At 35.7% G+C, this 16,023-nt stretch overlaps 1 protein-coding gene across 4 annotated transcripts in view; it reads left to right on the top strand.

Annotated features, from left to right (window-relative positions):
* The window catches only part of TUSC3 (tumor suppressor candidate 3), a 600,786-nt gene that overhangs the window by 250,435 nt on the left and 334,328 nt on the right, over window positions 1-16,023 (top strand). For all 4 annotated transcript variants that reach the window (XM_030312238.1, XM_030312239.1, XM_030312236.1 and 1 more), the window contains exon 4: window positions 10,649-10,743. In XM_030312238.1, coding sequence (XP_030168098.1) covers window positions 10,741-10,743 — 3 coding nt within the window. In that variant the 5' untranslated portion in view covers window positions 10,649-10,740. The remainder of the gene's footprint in view (window positions 1-10,648; window positions 10,744-16,023) is intronic.

Here is a 16,023-nt window from a genome sequence, read left to right as displayed (position 1 = left end):
CTTATCGGGGTACCTGGATGGCTCAGTCAGTTAAGCCCTCTTATTAAATCAAGATGGTATTATGAATAGTATATAATTGTTTTTTAAGCCCAAAAATGTCTCACCACTGGCTTACTTCAAATTCCTTAGATATTCAACAGAAATAATAACCTGCAATTATCAAGTCTCTAAGACTGTGCCAGATACTGCTGGCACTTCCTGGGCAGTGTCTCCAATCCACACAACAACCCCATTTCATAGATGAGAAAACTGATATTTGGAAGAATTGAACAACTTGCTAGTAATGGGTAGAAAGAGTTTAAAGCAAAAATCTAGTTGATTGCAAAGCCATTATTCTGTCTACTTCTCATACTACCATTTTAGCATTACCTATTCAAATTAGAATTATCATGTCATCCAAATAGAGTGCATTCATTTTGTGTATCAACAGACATGAATTATATAGATTAGTATTCAGAACGGGTACTCACTCCTGAGTTCTTGAAGATAATAATATAGAAGAGGGGCCGCCTGGGTGGCTCAGTCAGTTAAGTGTCTGACTTCAGCTCAGGTCATGATCTTGAGGTTCGTGAGTTAAAGCCCCATGTTGGGCTCTGTGCTGACAGCTCAAAGCTTGGAGCCTGGTTTAGATTCTGTGTCTCCCTTTCTCTCTGCTCCCCCCCTCAAAAATAAATAAACATTTAAAAAAAGAATATAGGAGAAAATATGAAACTAGAAATATGGATACTGGTTTCCACGAAGAAATAGGTGTCTGGGGGCACCTGGGTGGCTCAATCAGTTAAGCTTCTGACTTGATTTTGGCTCAGGTCATGATGTCGCAGTTCTCAGGATGGAGCCCCAGCTAGGGCTCTGTGCTGACAGCGTGGAACCTACTGGGGATTCTCTCTCTCCCGCTCTGTCTCAAAAATAAATAAATAAACTTTAAAAAGTAGAAGAAATCAGGTGCATGGTATCTGGGACTGCCCAAAGAATGTGGCTGGAAGGATCTAGAGGTAAGGTTTGCCTCTGTGGTCTCAAAGCCAGACCCGCTTCTAGCTATACACATACTTTTTAAAATCTAGGTAAAGCTTTAGATCTTAATATAAGATGATTGTCCTAATGTATCTCATCTTCAGTACATTTTCTTAATGCTTTCAGAATTCTCAAACGGCAATGAAAAGGTAAAAATCATTATCATTGCTACACCTTTCCAACTCAAACTAAAGAACTGAGCTCTAAGCACTTACAATAGCTATGGAATAAAATCATGAATCTCTTTCAGGATGTCATTAGCGATAAAAAATTAAGAAACTTGCCAAATACATTCAGAAAAATGAAAGCCACTTAGAGATATAGTGAACAGAAGCATGTGCTGTCTAGACCAATGGCCTCAAGCTTTCATCCTCTTTTGCTTTTATCTGATGAAATAACTGGAACACGTCAACAGCTGGAAAGTTGTGCCCCTTGAACTTTGCATTGACCTACTATTCTTTGTTCATATAATATAATTAATACAATGACAATGGTACCAATAACTAGAAAAGTGTTTTAAAGCAAACAGAACGTCTGGAATTCTGTAATTTTAGAGATTGTTTTAATATTTCACCTCAAAAGGCTAATTTAATTTTCTTCAAATTTTTAAATAATGGCAAAGAAATAATTTCTTAAAACTTGCCCATTTTCTGCATTCCTTCATCCATTTCAAGTGGCAAATTGTCTCAAAGTATCAAAATTGCAATGTTTCAATGCGCGTAAGCACAATTGATCTAAATTAACAAGATGGAAAATAATAATAAGCAGAGTCCTAAAAGTCCAAAGACCTTGGTTATACTTCTGATGGTGCCTCTTCCTAGACATGGAAACATCACTTAACCTCACTCAGTTTCCCCATCTGTAAAACAATTTACAATTGTGAATAAGGTTAATGAGACGTGCAAACTATGAAACACAATATTTGATTCATTTTATTATTACAAAATATGTACTTTTCTAAAAGTTCAGGGTGGGGGTGGTTGCAGCTAAGTACTGATACTGCTTTCAATCACATAGTGAATAAGTAATGGAACCAGAATTTGAACTCATGTTCACCTAAATCATCATGCTCTATCCCCCATACTGCTTCTGTGCAGAGCTCAAAAAACTAATTTATTTAGCCTCAGTTTTTTTCTGCGTAAAAATGAAAAAAAATCACATCTATCTCACAAGGTTATTTTGAAGTTCAAATTAGTCCAAACAAAACAGCAAAGCAGTGGATGTTCACTGTTGGTTGAATCTGAAATTCAGAATGGTAGCCGATGGTTTTTAACATGTTCTCGTTACAATCTGACTTTGGCATAATTCCACCCAGCAGTGATCCATGTTCCTTCCTTTTCGTAATTGTCTCAACCAACCATATGCAGCAGAAGTGACTCGTGTGACTTCTGACACTAGATCACAAGAACCAGGTTTGTACCTGGTTTACTCTCTCTCAGACCTCATGCTCTCGGGGAAGGCAGCTTCCTTGCTATGAAGACATGCAAGCGATCCTGGGGGAAGAACAGAGACCCCCAGTTGATGGCTGATATCAAATTACCAACGATGTGAGTGAGCCATCTGTGAAGTGAGTACTTCAGCCTCAGTCACGCCTTCAGGTATCTGCAGCCCAAGCCAGCATGTGCCTTGTGACTGCATAAGAGACCCTGGTTGACAAAGAACTGCCAGTCAAACCCTCCCTAAAATCCTAACCAGCAGAAACCATGTGAAAAATGAATGATTATTGTCTTAAGCCACTATGCTTTGGGGTGATCTGTTGTCATAGGTAGCAAATAGATAACAAATACAAAAAACGTTGTTTAATTTGTTGATTAACCTGCACATGGAAATTGTGAAGTTATACCTATCCAAATTCCAAGAGCAAATAAGCCAGTTTAAATTTCTTAAAATCCTTAGTTCTTACTTTAGATGCCCAAATAGGTGAAGCTTTATATCTCTATGTTAGCCCTCTAAAAAGAGGGAAGCTTTTTATAAGTTCTTATAATATCTATTGTATTTTTTAGGTACTAGATGGCTTTAAAAAGTTTCAATAACATTGTTTCATGACATGGGAAAGTAGAGAAGGTCCAATATTTCTGTATTAGTTTCCTACTTCTGTGTCTTTCGACTATGTGTGCAATATATACCCTGTTCAATCAAGTTATAGTCATGGTAAACAACTTTTTAAATATTCAATAATACATGTGAAATATATAGAATAATTCTTAGCTTTGAGAAAATTTCTTTGGTGTATCTCTAGTGGGAATATCTGGAAGGAATTTTCCAAATCGGAGTTAGCCTATTTCACATACCATATGGAAAAAGCAAAATAAAAATTTCTCCTACTTAGGCCTAAAACATGATTTGTCTTTGTATGGTTAAGTCCCAAAATGTCTGGTGATTTCTGTAATTTAAAGTCTAAGAAATGGTAAAAGATTCTCAGACTAAGGATAATTGGTCACAAAAATGAACGTAAAAAGGATTCATAAAACATTGTCATCCAAGAGGTTGAACTAAAGGTTCTATATCATACTTAGATAAAGTTATGGTATTGCTATGAATAACTCATTTTTTTGCAGAGACTCTTGAAGGTCTAAATTTTGTATCTGACTGGCGATTCTTTCTATTTATGGACAAAAGTATGTTCAAAGTAGAGAAAACCTCTTTCACATCTCAATCTCTTAAGTATTTGTCAAGCCCAAACTCTCTGTTCAGAGTGGGACATCAAAGTGAATCATATTTTTTTTTCTTCTGAAATAAAGCTCACTTCAGTGATGTCCAGAATGGCATACAGACCCACACAAGAAAGTAGCTTGCCTAGGACTCCAGTTGTAAAGTGGAAACAATATTAATTTTAAATTTTTTAATTTATGTGTTAACAGTCTAAAAGTCAAGGCCATTAAAAAATTTTTTTAAAAAAGAAAAAAAGAAAAGGGGCGCCTGGGTGGCTCAGTCGGTTAAGCGTCCAACTTCGGCTCAGGTCACGATCTTGTGGTCCGCGAGTTCAAGCCCCGCGTCGGGCTCTGGGCTGCTGGCTCAGAGCCTGGAGCCTGCTTCCAATTCTGTGTCTCCCTCTCTCTCTGCCCCTCCCCCATTCATGCTGTGTCTCTCTCTGTCTCAAAAATAAATAAACGTTAAAAAAAATTAAAATAAATAAATAAATAAATAAATAAATAAATAAATAAATGTCAAGGCCAAATTTATTATGCTATTAGAATCTGTTCAAATATTTTTATGCAATGGAATGGTAAGTGCATTACAGATATAGGTGGGCAGAATGCAGATGTTTAGGATGGAATATATTCACTAAACAGACATAAACATTAGTTTATAGTTATGCTATATGAGATTGTATCTGAAATCATACATGAACTCCATATCTATGTCTAACGCAAAATCTAAAATAGTTTACTGAATTTTCACCTTGTTATTTACCTAAACTGCATGACACAGGACAGTCACTATTTCATTCCCTCTGCATGAATGATAAAGTGATAGAAACAATACTGACTTTGCAATCGGGCAGATCTGGATTTTAACCTCAGCTGTGACCCTCACCAAGGATATGAACTTGAATATATTGCATCGTTTGAGTCTCAAGTTGTGAAAAATAATGTTTTCATTCTATAAATGCTTCAAATACAGAAACATATTTCTAGAGACAAAGATATTATTGAGACTTCCTGGCCATGGCATCAATAAACAGCTTCCCAGACTTACTAAGAACTAATCTGTATAGTTTGTTTTCAGAAATATTTGCCTGAACATGTCTATCAGTCAGGGATGAGAAAAACCAATCCCATATAGTTTAAACTTGCAAAGAAAGAAACCAAAAAGTTATATTCTCTTAATAAGCAGATTTTTAAGAAGTCTTTTGGAAAAGACAGAGGTGTAAAGCTGAAAACATACTGATTTCTCAGTGACCTTTGAGAAAAAATAAGATCATTTGAAGTCTTTGTTCCTTCTATATCAATAAAAACCCACTTTCATAGACTTTGCTCCTAATATGTCATAAGTGATATTCAGTGGATTAAAATATTACCCTTGTCAGGAATATTTACGTTTATATAGAACATAAATAGTGGTATTTTAAGTTTGAGCCAATGTATTGGGTCACATGGGCCTTCCCTGTGTATCTAAAATATCACTATAACATGGCCCCAAGATCAGCTGGTGTTAGAGAAAACACCAATGTTGAAGATCTGCCACACCATTTTTTTAAAAGGTTTGCGTGATGTTTTATAGCATCCTATGTGTTTTGAAATAGGAATTTGATTTATTTTTATTTTTTTCATGTAGTACCTGTTATTACAGGATAGCTTTCTAATCTTAGTGATTTACAGCATCCACTCCATGATATATAAAATTTCTTTACATGTATGCGCCTATTTTGAAGAGCTCTATTCTGTTATACTGAACAATATGACTAAGGTCTCATTGCTCCCAATTAGTATAGCTTTATATTATGCCTTGGTATCTTTCAGGGAAACTCCTCAGGCTTTCTTCTTGTTCTTCAAGAGTGTTGTGCCTACCATACCTCTGCTCTACCGTATAGCCTTTACAATAATATTATAAATTGGAAAAATTCTGTTGGAATTTGGAAAGGAATTATACGGACTCCTTGCATCAATCTGGAGAATAGATATTTTCAACTTGTAGTATAATTTTATGATTAATATTATCGCTAAAACTAGTCAAACTTTCCCCTGATGGGTAGTAGAATATCAAGTGTTGTGATGTGCACTTGGAATTATACGGACTCCTTGCATCAATCTGGAGAATAGATATTTTCAACTTGTAGTATAATTTTATAATCAATATTATCGCTAAAACTAGTCAAACTTTCCCCTGGTGGGTAGTAGAATATCAAGTGTTGTGATGTGCAGATGAGGATCCATAAAACTAGCAGTAGGCCTCCTTAGGTTCTAATGGGTTGCTCAACCTATTAGTTAATCAGGAAAATGCAGATTTAGACCATAGTGAAATACCATTCTTCAATGGCTAAAATTTTTAAATTTGATAATATCAAGTTTATTGAGAATATGGTCTGGCAAGAACCTTTATACAACCCTAGTGGCAATGTAAATTATTACGAACATTTTGGAAAATAATTTGGCACTATCTTAAAAGGTGAACATTTGAAACCCCTACAACCTAGCAATTCTGATCCTAGCCACAAACCCTAGAGACTTTTACATTTGTGGACCTAGATGAAATATACGAAGACATTTAGAGCAGCATTATTTTTAAGAGTCCATCAGTAGGAGAGGAGAGAAGTAAAGTGGAAGTATATTTACTCACTGGAATGTATTTGTGAAAATGAATAAAGTATAATTACAGGCTACCATAAGGGTGAACACTGGAAAAATATTGAATTTTAAAAGCGGGTCACAGAAAACCACCTATACTATGAGACCATTTTATAGAACCTAAAAATAAGCAATGCCAATTAATGTAATATGCAGACATATGTAAACAACAATACCACTTTTTATAAGTAGGACTGATAAACACAGAAAAATAAGCACACAGTTTACTTCTGGGAGGAAACTAGTCATCCAGAAGGGGGTTGCTATGCAGAGACGTTGAGGGAGGTGATCCTGAGGCCAGTGATAGTGAACTACAGTACTGACTTTGGAAAACCAGTCACGAAAGAGCCTCTCATAAGGGGGTTGAGAAGAAAAATCCGACACTAATAAGTGGCTCTTATGTACAGGCCTCATACATGTGACACTTAAAAATTGTCTCCACATCCCAACATGGAGAGTTGATATGGTGTCATCTTACAGATAGGTAAATAGAGTTTAGGTGAGGTTAGAAACCTTACCTAATGTTATCTAACAAGCAAATGGCAGAAGTAGGATTCAAACCCATGATTCTTTGGGGACAAGGCCAAACCCAAGGGCTTTGCAGTATATACTACCTTTGTGAAGCTGGATGGAAAAGGTCTCAAGTCGAGCGTATTTTTCTCATTCTGTTTATTTTCCCTCATTTAAGGTCTCACCTCTGAGTTAACATCCATTTTCAACATGGTGAAGTGCTAACATTTGGAAGATGTGGCATTTACGTGTAACTTGTAACTACTTGATCAAAACATCTGATGGTGATTATGAAGGGTACAACCTGGACTGCTTACGACACTTACAAAAATAATTTCTGCTCAGTTTACCCAAAAGGAAATATTTTAGCCCTTACTTTGTCCTTGCTAGTCGAATAAATGTCTCTTTCACATGAAACCATTAAAGAAAAAAATCTGGCTTCATCTGAATTTGCTCTTCAAGTTCAAGTCTTATTGGCAGTCAATCAAAGCACTGGTTTGGAGCTCTGGGTTCATAGAGCAAGTTAAAAAACTTAGTTTTACTCAGCAAAGAGACCTAATTTAATTGGCACAATAATTTAATTTCACTAGAGTAACAAATGGAACAGGTATAGAAATGCTGCATGCACCCTGGAATTTAACATCATTTCTGGGAAGTTGAAGATAATGCATAATTTCACAGCTTGCAGGGTGGGGGCGATATTTTTTTTAATAATTAAATATGTGCATTTGCTTTGTCATAGTAGAAAAAGTTAAAATTGAATGTTCAAAGAAGTAAGAGAGTACAGTAAAAAAATTAAGTAAGTTACTAGGAAATTTTGACAGTTCAGAACTTGGGATTTAGGGGTGCCTGGGTGGCTCAGTCTGTTGAGCGTGGAGCCTTGATTTTGGATCAGGTCATGATCTCAAGGTCATGAGATCCAGCCCTGCTCAGTGTGGACCTTGCTTGGGATTCTATCTCTCTCCCTCTCCCTCCCCTTCTGCCCCTCTCCCTGCTCACACATACTCTATCTCTCTCTCTCAAAAAAAAAAAAAAAAAAAAGAGAGAGAGAGAACTTCAGATTTATTTCATAATCTCACTTCTCACATTCTTCCTTCATATTCACCCACATACATCCCAGTTTCATTCTACCACAGTCCTGAGCCAGCCTTTCCACAACCATCGTTATTTAAGCCATCCCTCTTTTCTGTGACACATGCTGATATAAAGATTCACTTTCTTTATTTTGCTATTATCTACTTAAATGTTTTGATAATTGTCAACTGCTATGATCCAACTACTGCATTTATAAGGGTCCCTTTAATGCATGATTTGCTGCTACATTATAATCATAGCTAATTTTACTGAGCAATTATTACATTGTTAGGCACTGTGCTAACCCCTGAAGGCTTAAATTATCCTATTTAGTCTTGACAACAACTCTAAGAGGTTTGTATGATTACTAGATCTGTTTTATAGATGAGTCTAGAGATGTTAAGAAACTTGCCTAAAGTTATGAAAATGGTAAAGGGCAGAGCTAAGACCAGAATCAAAATCAGCGTGTCCCAAGATAGAACTACTACTCTACACTGTTCCCCACACCTTTGTATGGTGCGTACACAGATAAGGCAGCATTTGAGATAATTTTTAGGTAGTATCATCTTTGGATTCAGTTAATTAGTCCACTATTATTCTTCCCATCTGTCAGTTTTCTGTTTATCTCTCAGCCTCTTAGCCAAATCCCAAAAGCGATTTTTAAATTCCCCTAGATAAACTTTGAGATCAGAAACTGTTTAACCCTGTACAGATACTTTCATTTTCATAGAGCTGAAAGAAAAAATATAAACAGAAAAACAGGAAAATTGAAGCTTTGGAGTATTTGGGGATGCATACCATTACAATAGCTACTTTTTAAAATAAACTAATCATTTTAGTTTTATATGAAGATTATTGGCTTAAGTATGTTTTTGCCTTAGTTTAAATTGTGCACATTAACATAAATACACAGAGCAAAGGGAAGTAAGTAATTTGCATTTTATAAATGTAATTAGCATTAATAGGACGTATGCACTCTGAAAGTCTAGATGATATAGTTGCATTAATTCTCCTCCCCTGATAGATTTAAGTGATTCCAGAATATATTCGTTTCTAATTAGATTGTTCTAACAAGGATAATTCAGTTTGATGAACATTTAGAACTCAAAAGAATAGAACTTTTAGAACTTTAACAACATAATGAGATATTTTTTGGCTTTCTGTACATCAAACTTTCAATGATATCTTTAAAATTATTGCTACAATTCTTGTTTGCTCTTACTTTGAAATTTCATTCTGAATAAAGTGAATTTTTTTAACACACCAAAGTGCAGCTTGTACCCAAAGAATGACTAAGTAATTGTGTGATTTTTCAAATAGGTTTTATACTCTTATGTAAGAAAAAAAATCTATTTAAAGGAAAAAGAAATCCAGTTAGTAATATCTAATTCAATATGAACACTGAGCAGAGCATTATATAAAAAATATATATACAGTAATTCCTAGGAAATACATTTAATCACCCAAAATGTGTATCTTGCTTTGGAATGTATTTTATTCTTTTGTGTTCTATTTCACCCTTTATTTTGTATAGTTCAGAGGTTTACAGGGTGTTTTGACTTAACACATGATAGTCTTTTTATTTCTTAATTAAAGTGATTTTCCTCCCTAAGGAGCACAGTAGCTGTATCACCAAGGCTAATAAATCTCAGATATTAAGAGTTAAGACATGGCTCACTTATATTTTTAAAATGTCATTTACCAGGGAATTCATTCTATAGTGTGCCCCCAAATTGGAATTTCTGAATTCCATTCACCAGAGGGTAAATGTGCCTCCATCTAATGGTCTACGTGGTTATATCTACCCTCCCCCACTTTATTGCTTTCTAAGTTTTCTAGGATAGAGACTTAGGAAACTTTGCCTACAACCTAACGCTATCATTGTAAAGATAGTGTAATTCTGCAAATAATGACTTGCAACCAATTAACTAACTTGAAAAATTGACCTCACTTTTCACATTGGATAACTTAGAAGAAATAAATTTAGTGAGAAATATATTTGTATATATACACATATGCTATTTTCAAATAAATTGTCAAAGAATTCTGGATCATAAATAAGGTGATACTGCTTTCCTGCTTTACTTTTTTCTTGTTTTCCTCTTTCTTATCTTTTATCCATAAAGTTTCATAATGCTACACAAACCAGTAAAATTCCATGGAAACTTTTATGAAAAGTTGCTGTAGTTGATTTGTGTTAGCCTTCTAGGGCTGCCCTCACAGATTGAGTGGCTTAACCAACAGAAATTTATTTTCTCACAGAAGTCCAAGATCTAGTCCAAGACTTCGGCTGGATTGGTTCATTCAGAAACCTCTCCTTGAATTACAAATGACCACTCTCTCTCTCCCTCTTCGCATGGTTGTCCCTCTGTGCACTGCACCCATGGTATCGATAAGTGCTCTAATCTCACATCCTAAAGACAGTTGTCCAGGTGGATTAGGGCCCACCCATTTGATCCATTTAATCTTAATTACCTCTTTAAAGGCCTGTTTTCAAATTCAGTCACATTCTAAGGTCTAAGAATTTAGAATTCTAAGGTCTATGAATTTCAGACGAGGGAAGGTGTCGAAAAGGAGAAACAATCCAGTCCATAGCATGACTAATTTTTTCTGCCAAAGAAACCACTTTCCCTCACTCCAGTCCCCGTCCTGATGGGGAGATGATTATTATACATTCCTGTTTTTTTGGTCCTTAATATGGTCAATGAAATATAATGAAAACTTTTGAAAGCCACTTTGTGGCTCACAGGATCTCTCTTCCTTAGGTAGTGTCGTGGATAAAGGCTACTGTATCATTCTGGATCCCAGAGGAAAGATGGCATAGAGCCAATCAGCACCCTACCTTCAATGGATATCTATGGTGAGCAAGAAATATATCTTTGTTGAAATAAGCCACTAATATTTGGGGGGATGATGGTTTCTGCAGCACGTAGCTTATTCTGATTAATACATAAGTACATATACATCACTGACGTTCTATTAAGTTCTTTGTGGTTCTTTATACCCTACGAGTAAAAATGGAGTCCCTCATTTTGTTTAGTCTGGCTTTGAAAACAGGAAATTAAATTATTTAATTGATTAATGCAATAGGTGTGTGAAGTTTTATGAATTAGATGTTTCACCTTAAATCTTCAATTCCTGTGCATTCAGCTTCACTCTCTATGACCTCGTTTTTTCAAGGCAGATAAAGAAAATAAGTGATGGATTCTACTGGTGATTTCATGGTTAAAAATTAATATAATTAAGGAAGAAGTTGAGTATCAGCATACTAATCACTGTTCTTTTAATGATAGGTTTGCACCACTACAGAACTTTCAAGGCTATTTCTAGAATTGCCCTTTCAACTGTATGATATATACCTAATTTAAATTATGATATATATACTTAGCAAAACATACAATTGTTAAAAGGATGATTATAAAGAGTTTATAATGACTGGGGGAATTAGTGCTGTGGTAAAGCATGACATACACACAAAAAAATTTCTTTATATAGAAATTCTTAGGAATAGGAAAAAAAATTGGGAAAATCCAGGGAACACAATTTTAATTGCAGTGTCTTTGAATGATAGAATAAGTGACTTTTTTCTCCTTTTTCAACTTTGTAATATGTTCTGAAATGTGTACATTGAATAAATAAAATAACACCTGTACAAAACAGAAATTCAAACTATATAAAAATTTCAAGGAAAACTATTATTTAAAGCTACAAACACATTAAAAACCACCTTAAACATTTACAAAACATGCAAAAATATTTCTGTATTCATATGTCTTAGCAGGAATAAAAGGGAGAGGTAACAAAAAGAATGTGTTAATATTCTTTCAATGTGTTAAAGAATGTGTTAAAAGAATGCTTGGGGTACCTGAGCGGCTCAGTTGGTTGGGTGTCTGACTTCGGCTCAGGTCATGATCCCACGGTTTGCGAGTTCGAGCCCCGCTTCAGGCTCTGTGCTGACAGCTCAGAGCCTGGAGCCTGCTTTGGATTCTGTGTCTCCCTCTCTCTCTGCCCCTCCTCCACTCGCACTCTGTCTTTCTCTCCCTCAAAATTAAATAAACATAAATTTTTAAAAATTTGAAAAATTAATCTATACTCTTTTTTTTTTAATTTTTTTTTCAACGTTTATTTATTTTTGGGACAGAGAGAGACAGAGCATGAACGGGGGAGGGGCAGAGAGAGAGGGAGACACAGAATCGGAAACAGGCTCCAGGCTCTGAGCAGTCAGCACAGAGCCCGACGCGGGGCTCGAACTCACGGACCGCGAGATCTTGACCTGGCTGAAGTCGGACGCTTAACCGACTGCGCCACCCAGGCGCCCCTCCATACTCTTTTTAAGTTAAATCAATTAAATTTTATTATTAATTGTATTTCATAAAAGAAAAAGAAACTGCAAGAAAACTAAAAATATTTCTAAATTTCAGACAAATTTTCTTAAGTGACATATTATTAGTTCCTTAAAAAAAATACCTCTGAGGGGCCCCTGGGTGGCTCAGTTGGTTGGGCATCCAACTTCGGCTCAGGTCATGATCTCCGGTTCGTGAGTTTGAGCCCCATGTCGGGCTCTGTGCTGACAGCTCAGAGCCTGGAGCCTGCTTCCAATTCTGTGTCTCCCTCTCTCTGTCTCTCTGCCCCTACCCTGCTCGCACTCTGTCTCTCTCTCTCTCTCAAAAATAAATAAACATTAAAAAAAAATTTAAAAAAAATACCTCTGAGATTAAGAATAAAAGAAACCATTGTGATTTTTAGCTGTGTTATTTCTCTAATATTAACGATGAAGCGATAAGCAGTAATGCATGTCCTCCCTTTCTTGCCCACCATCTTCTCATGTATATTACATTATGTCTACTTCAATGAGATTTTTAACATCTACATTTGGTTATACAACCAAGAAATTTCAAATTGTTTAAATTTGCTTTTGATTTAAGTGGACTTAGTGTTCTCCACCGACACTGTGCCACACACTTTCCATCCCTAAATTCACTTGTTTTTTTACCAAGTAGGTTTTTTGTTTGTTTTTTTAAAGAGAGACTTGTACATAATCTATTACCTGGATTTTTCCTGTGTGAAGAAATGTGCCTGTTGCACTTACACTTGTTCTTGGGTCAGACTTTCTTTCCTTTTTTTCTTAGCAGATTTGCTTCATTCCTTTCTTGCAGTGCATGTTGCTGTGAAACAGTCTAAGGCCAATCTGATTTTCACTGCTTGGAGGTTTCAATTTCCCAGAATCTTGAGGAGGTCTTTTATTATCAGAGATGTTCAATTACATAGTAAGATATTTATCAATGACAATAAGTTTTCTTGGCATAAGTGGTGTCCTTTAGAACTACAGAATCCGTTTTTCCTCATTTCAGGAAAATTATGCCATGTTGTATCTGATTACTTTTGTGCTCCATTTTTTGGAGCCAGTATATCAGGAACCGATTTTTTTTTTTTGTTTTCTTATTTTCATCTATGTCTTACCTGCTTTATGTCATAAGCTTTTATTTTATTGAATTCTTATTCTTAAAAGACTTTCTACTGCTTGAAGCAATGGAGGATATGACTGTATTCCTTGATCTGTCTTTTATAACCTGGTCTTTTTTATTCTTTTTTTAAAATTTTCTCATTACTGTGTCTGTAATATGTTTTACATAGTTACCACATTCTTTTATACATCTTAATCATCGTTAAATAAGGTAGCTCTATGCGGATCTGCCTTTTGCTTTTAATATATTAGATTGACACTCTTCCCGTTAATTAGAAATTATTTCACTACCTATGAGCTATCATTTGAAGATTACGCTTATTCCAGCCAGTTTTCCAGGAATCAGTTCTTTCTCTGGTGCCTCTGCTCATGTTCTATTAACAATTATCTTACCTCTTATCTGCAACCCCATTTAATGAAGTGCACCAAGGCGATGTGCCACTTTCAGATCTTGGACTAAATAAACAGGAATTTATAAACCAATGCCTTTCTTGAAGGAAATAGATATTTCCTGATGGCGTATAACTGTAAATCCGGTTCAAAAACACGATTCTCAGAGTTCATGCTATTCTCCAAATTCCTGAATGTTTGTGTTCACTTTGGCAGCATATATACCAAAAGTGGAACGAAGTCCTGTTTTTCTAGATGTTTGAATTCAGTATTTGCCTTGCGTAAGTCTTGATAAATGGTAGATTCGCTCTCCTTTTTTTGATGTATTTCTGGTTCATCCCTTGTTCTGACCTAGGCACTAACCTACAGAGTATTTGGCTCCTTTGTTTGCATGTTCTGGCAAACTCCTTTTCTACTCTGGGCCTTAGTGTTATCAAGCACATGGGTGAAGACAATAGCCACTGATGATCTGGCACTGATATGATGCATCTCCTTCCTAGAATATAATCCTCTCTACTTTTCCAAATCCTTCTCATAATTCAATCCTAAATCCCCGCTCCTCCCTAAACCCAATCCCCCAGGAAGCATCGCATCACATTAATCTCTTCTTACCAGAAAGGAATATAATTCACTACCTAATTGTCCTCTAGTTGCTTCATTTGTGCTCATTTAGATTATGACTGTTTCATAGAGCTACAGAGGGAAAAGGTTCTTTTGTTTTCTCTGCATTTTGTAGCACAATAGAGGCCACACAGGAAATACTTAGTGACCCAATAAGTGTTGTTTATGGGAGACGCACCTTAGTATTTAGTAAAATAAGATTTAAAATATTTATCCCTTTCTCGTTCCATAGTAGGATATAGATGAAAATTTATATTACTCGCGAGTACCTTTACTCTTTATAAAAATAATTTGGCAACATCTTATATTATTCTCGATACATAAAAGCCAGTTGCTTAGCATAGGCAGTTCTTGTTTTGCACAGTAAAATGACTGTGCGAGTGGAGCCATGCAGAGCAGCCTTAATAATAAAAGGGCAAGGTTATGATAGTTCAATGTCCTTTACCATTTTTGTCTAAATATTAAAAGCTCTTACTATTGCTTGTAAATATATAGAAAAATAAAGATAGTAAAGACATATACACTTTGTACATTATAATTTAAAACATTAGAAAATTGAGAAGTAAAGGGTTTTTTTGTTTCATTTTGTTTTTGCAAAACAATTTATCAAGACTAATTTGAACATGGCTTACTTTTCTTCTCACAGTATAGTTTGCATGTGTGGTGAGCATCTTTTCTATGCGTTGGAGAATCGATACGCCATTGCAATGTCAGGAAGTATCTCCCAGAGTTTTTGCAAGTGAAGTTTCCTGCCAGCATCGCTTCCTCTAAGACCCTTGTATCGCTGCTGTCACCACCACATTCTTCGTTTGTATAGAAGTTCACCTCCACAAAGTTCTCTTAGCTCCATGCCTAGTTTGTCAAGCAGCAGCAATGTCAACATTGTCATTACAGCTATTTCTTCTATAACCGCACTTCTGTTCAGTGTGAATCTCACTTCCGATGTCATCATTTTTTACTTCTTTGCTGCACTTTCATCTTTATTGGCTAAGCCCCTCTTTCAATGAGCATCTTTGTAAAATGCCACGTGGGTTTATCACTGGGAGACAAAGCAGCAACATAACTACACACTTTGCTGTCTGTTCAGGAACTGAAAAACAAGTGTAGTGAGGAATTACCTGCAGATTTTGAAAGCAGTGAGGTGATTGGTCACTGATCATGATGTAAATCTCTGATTTGCGTAGTGATTTGTGAACTGGAGAGCTAACAGCTAAGTTTTTCCTCCCTGCAATCTCACAGTTAGTATATGGTGGTAGCTGAAACTTGAGACAAGTGAAGCTGGTGTTGCTGGGGACTGGTATTTCTTAACTAAAATTTGGTAACTGAAATGTGTGCATATCTGGACTATACAAAGCAAGACTGCTAGTACTAGGTTTTAACATTTTTTTAGATTTTTAACTGTGTAATTTCCAAGAATAATCTTCTCCTCTTCTTCTACAATTTCTGACATAATCAATTTATCACCTTTTTAAAAATGTAAATATATACTATTTTCCAGTAGATTTACTTCTGTTTACTGCAATGCTAAACATTTTTAAAAATATTAATACATAATGGTAGCTTTGGTGGCTCAGTTGGTTCAGCATCCAACTCTTGTTTTGGGCTCAGGTCATGATCTCACGGTCATGAGATTGAGCTTTGCATCAGGCTCTATGCTCCACATGA

The sequence above is a fragment of the Lynx canadensis genome, chromosome B1, assembly GCF_007474595.2.
Source record: "Lynx canadensis isolate LIC74 chromosome B1, mLynCan4.pri.v2, whole genome shotgun sequence".
NCBI classification, from domain to species: Eukaryota; Metazoa; Chordata; class Mammalia; order Carnivora; family Felidae; genus Lynx; species Lynx canadensis.
Note: the sequence above shows the minus strand (reverse complement) of the source record. Positions and strands in the feature narration are given on the sequence as shown.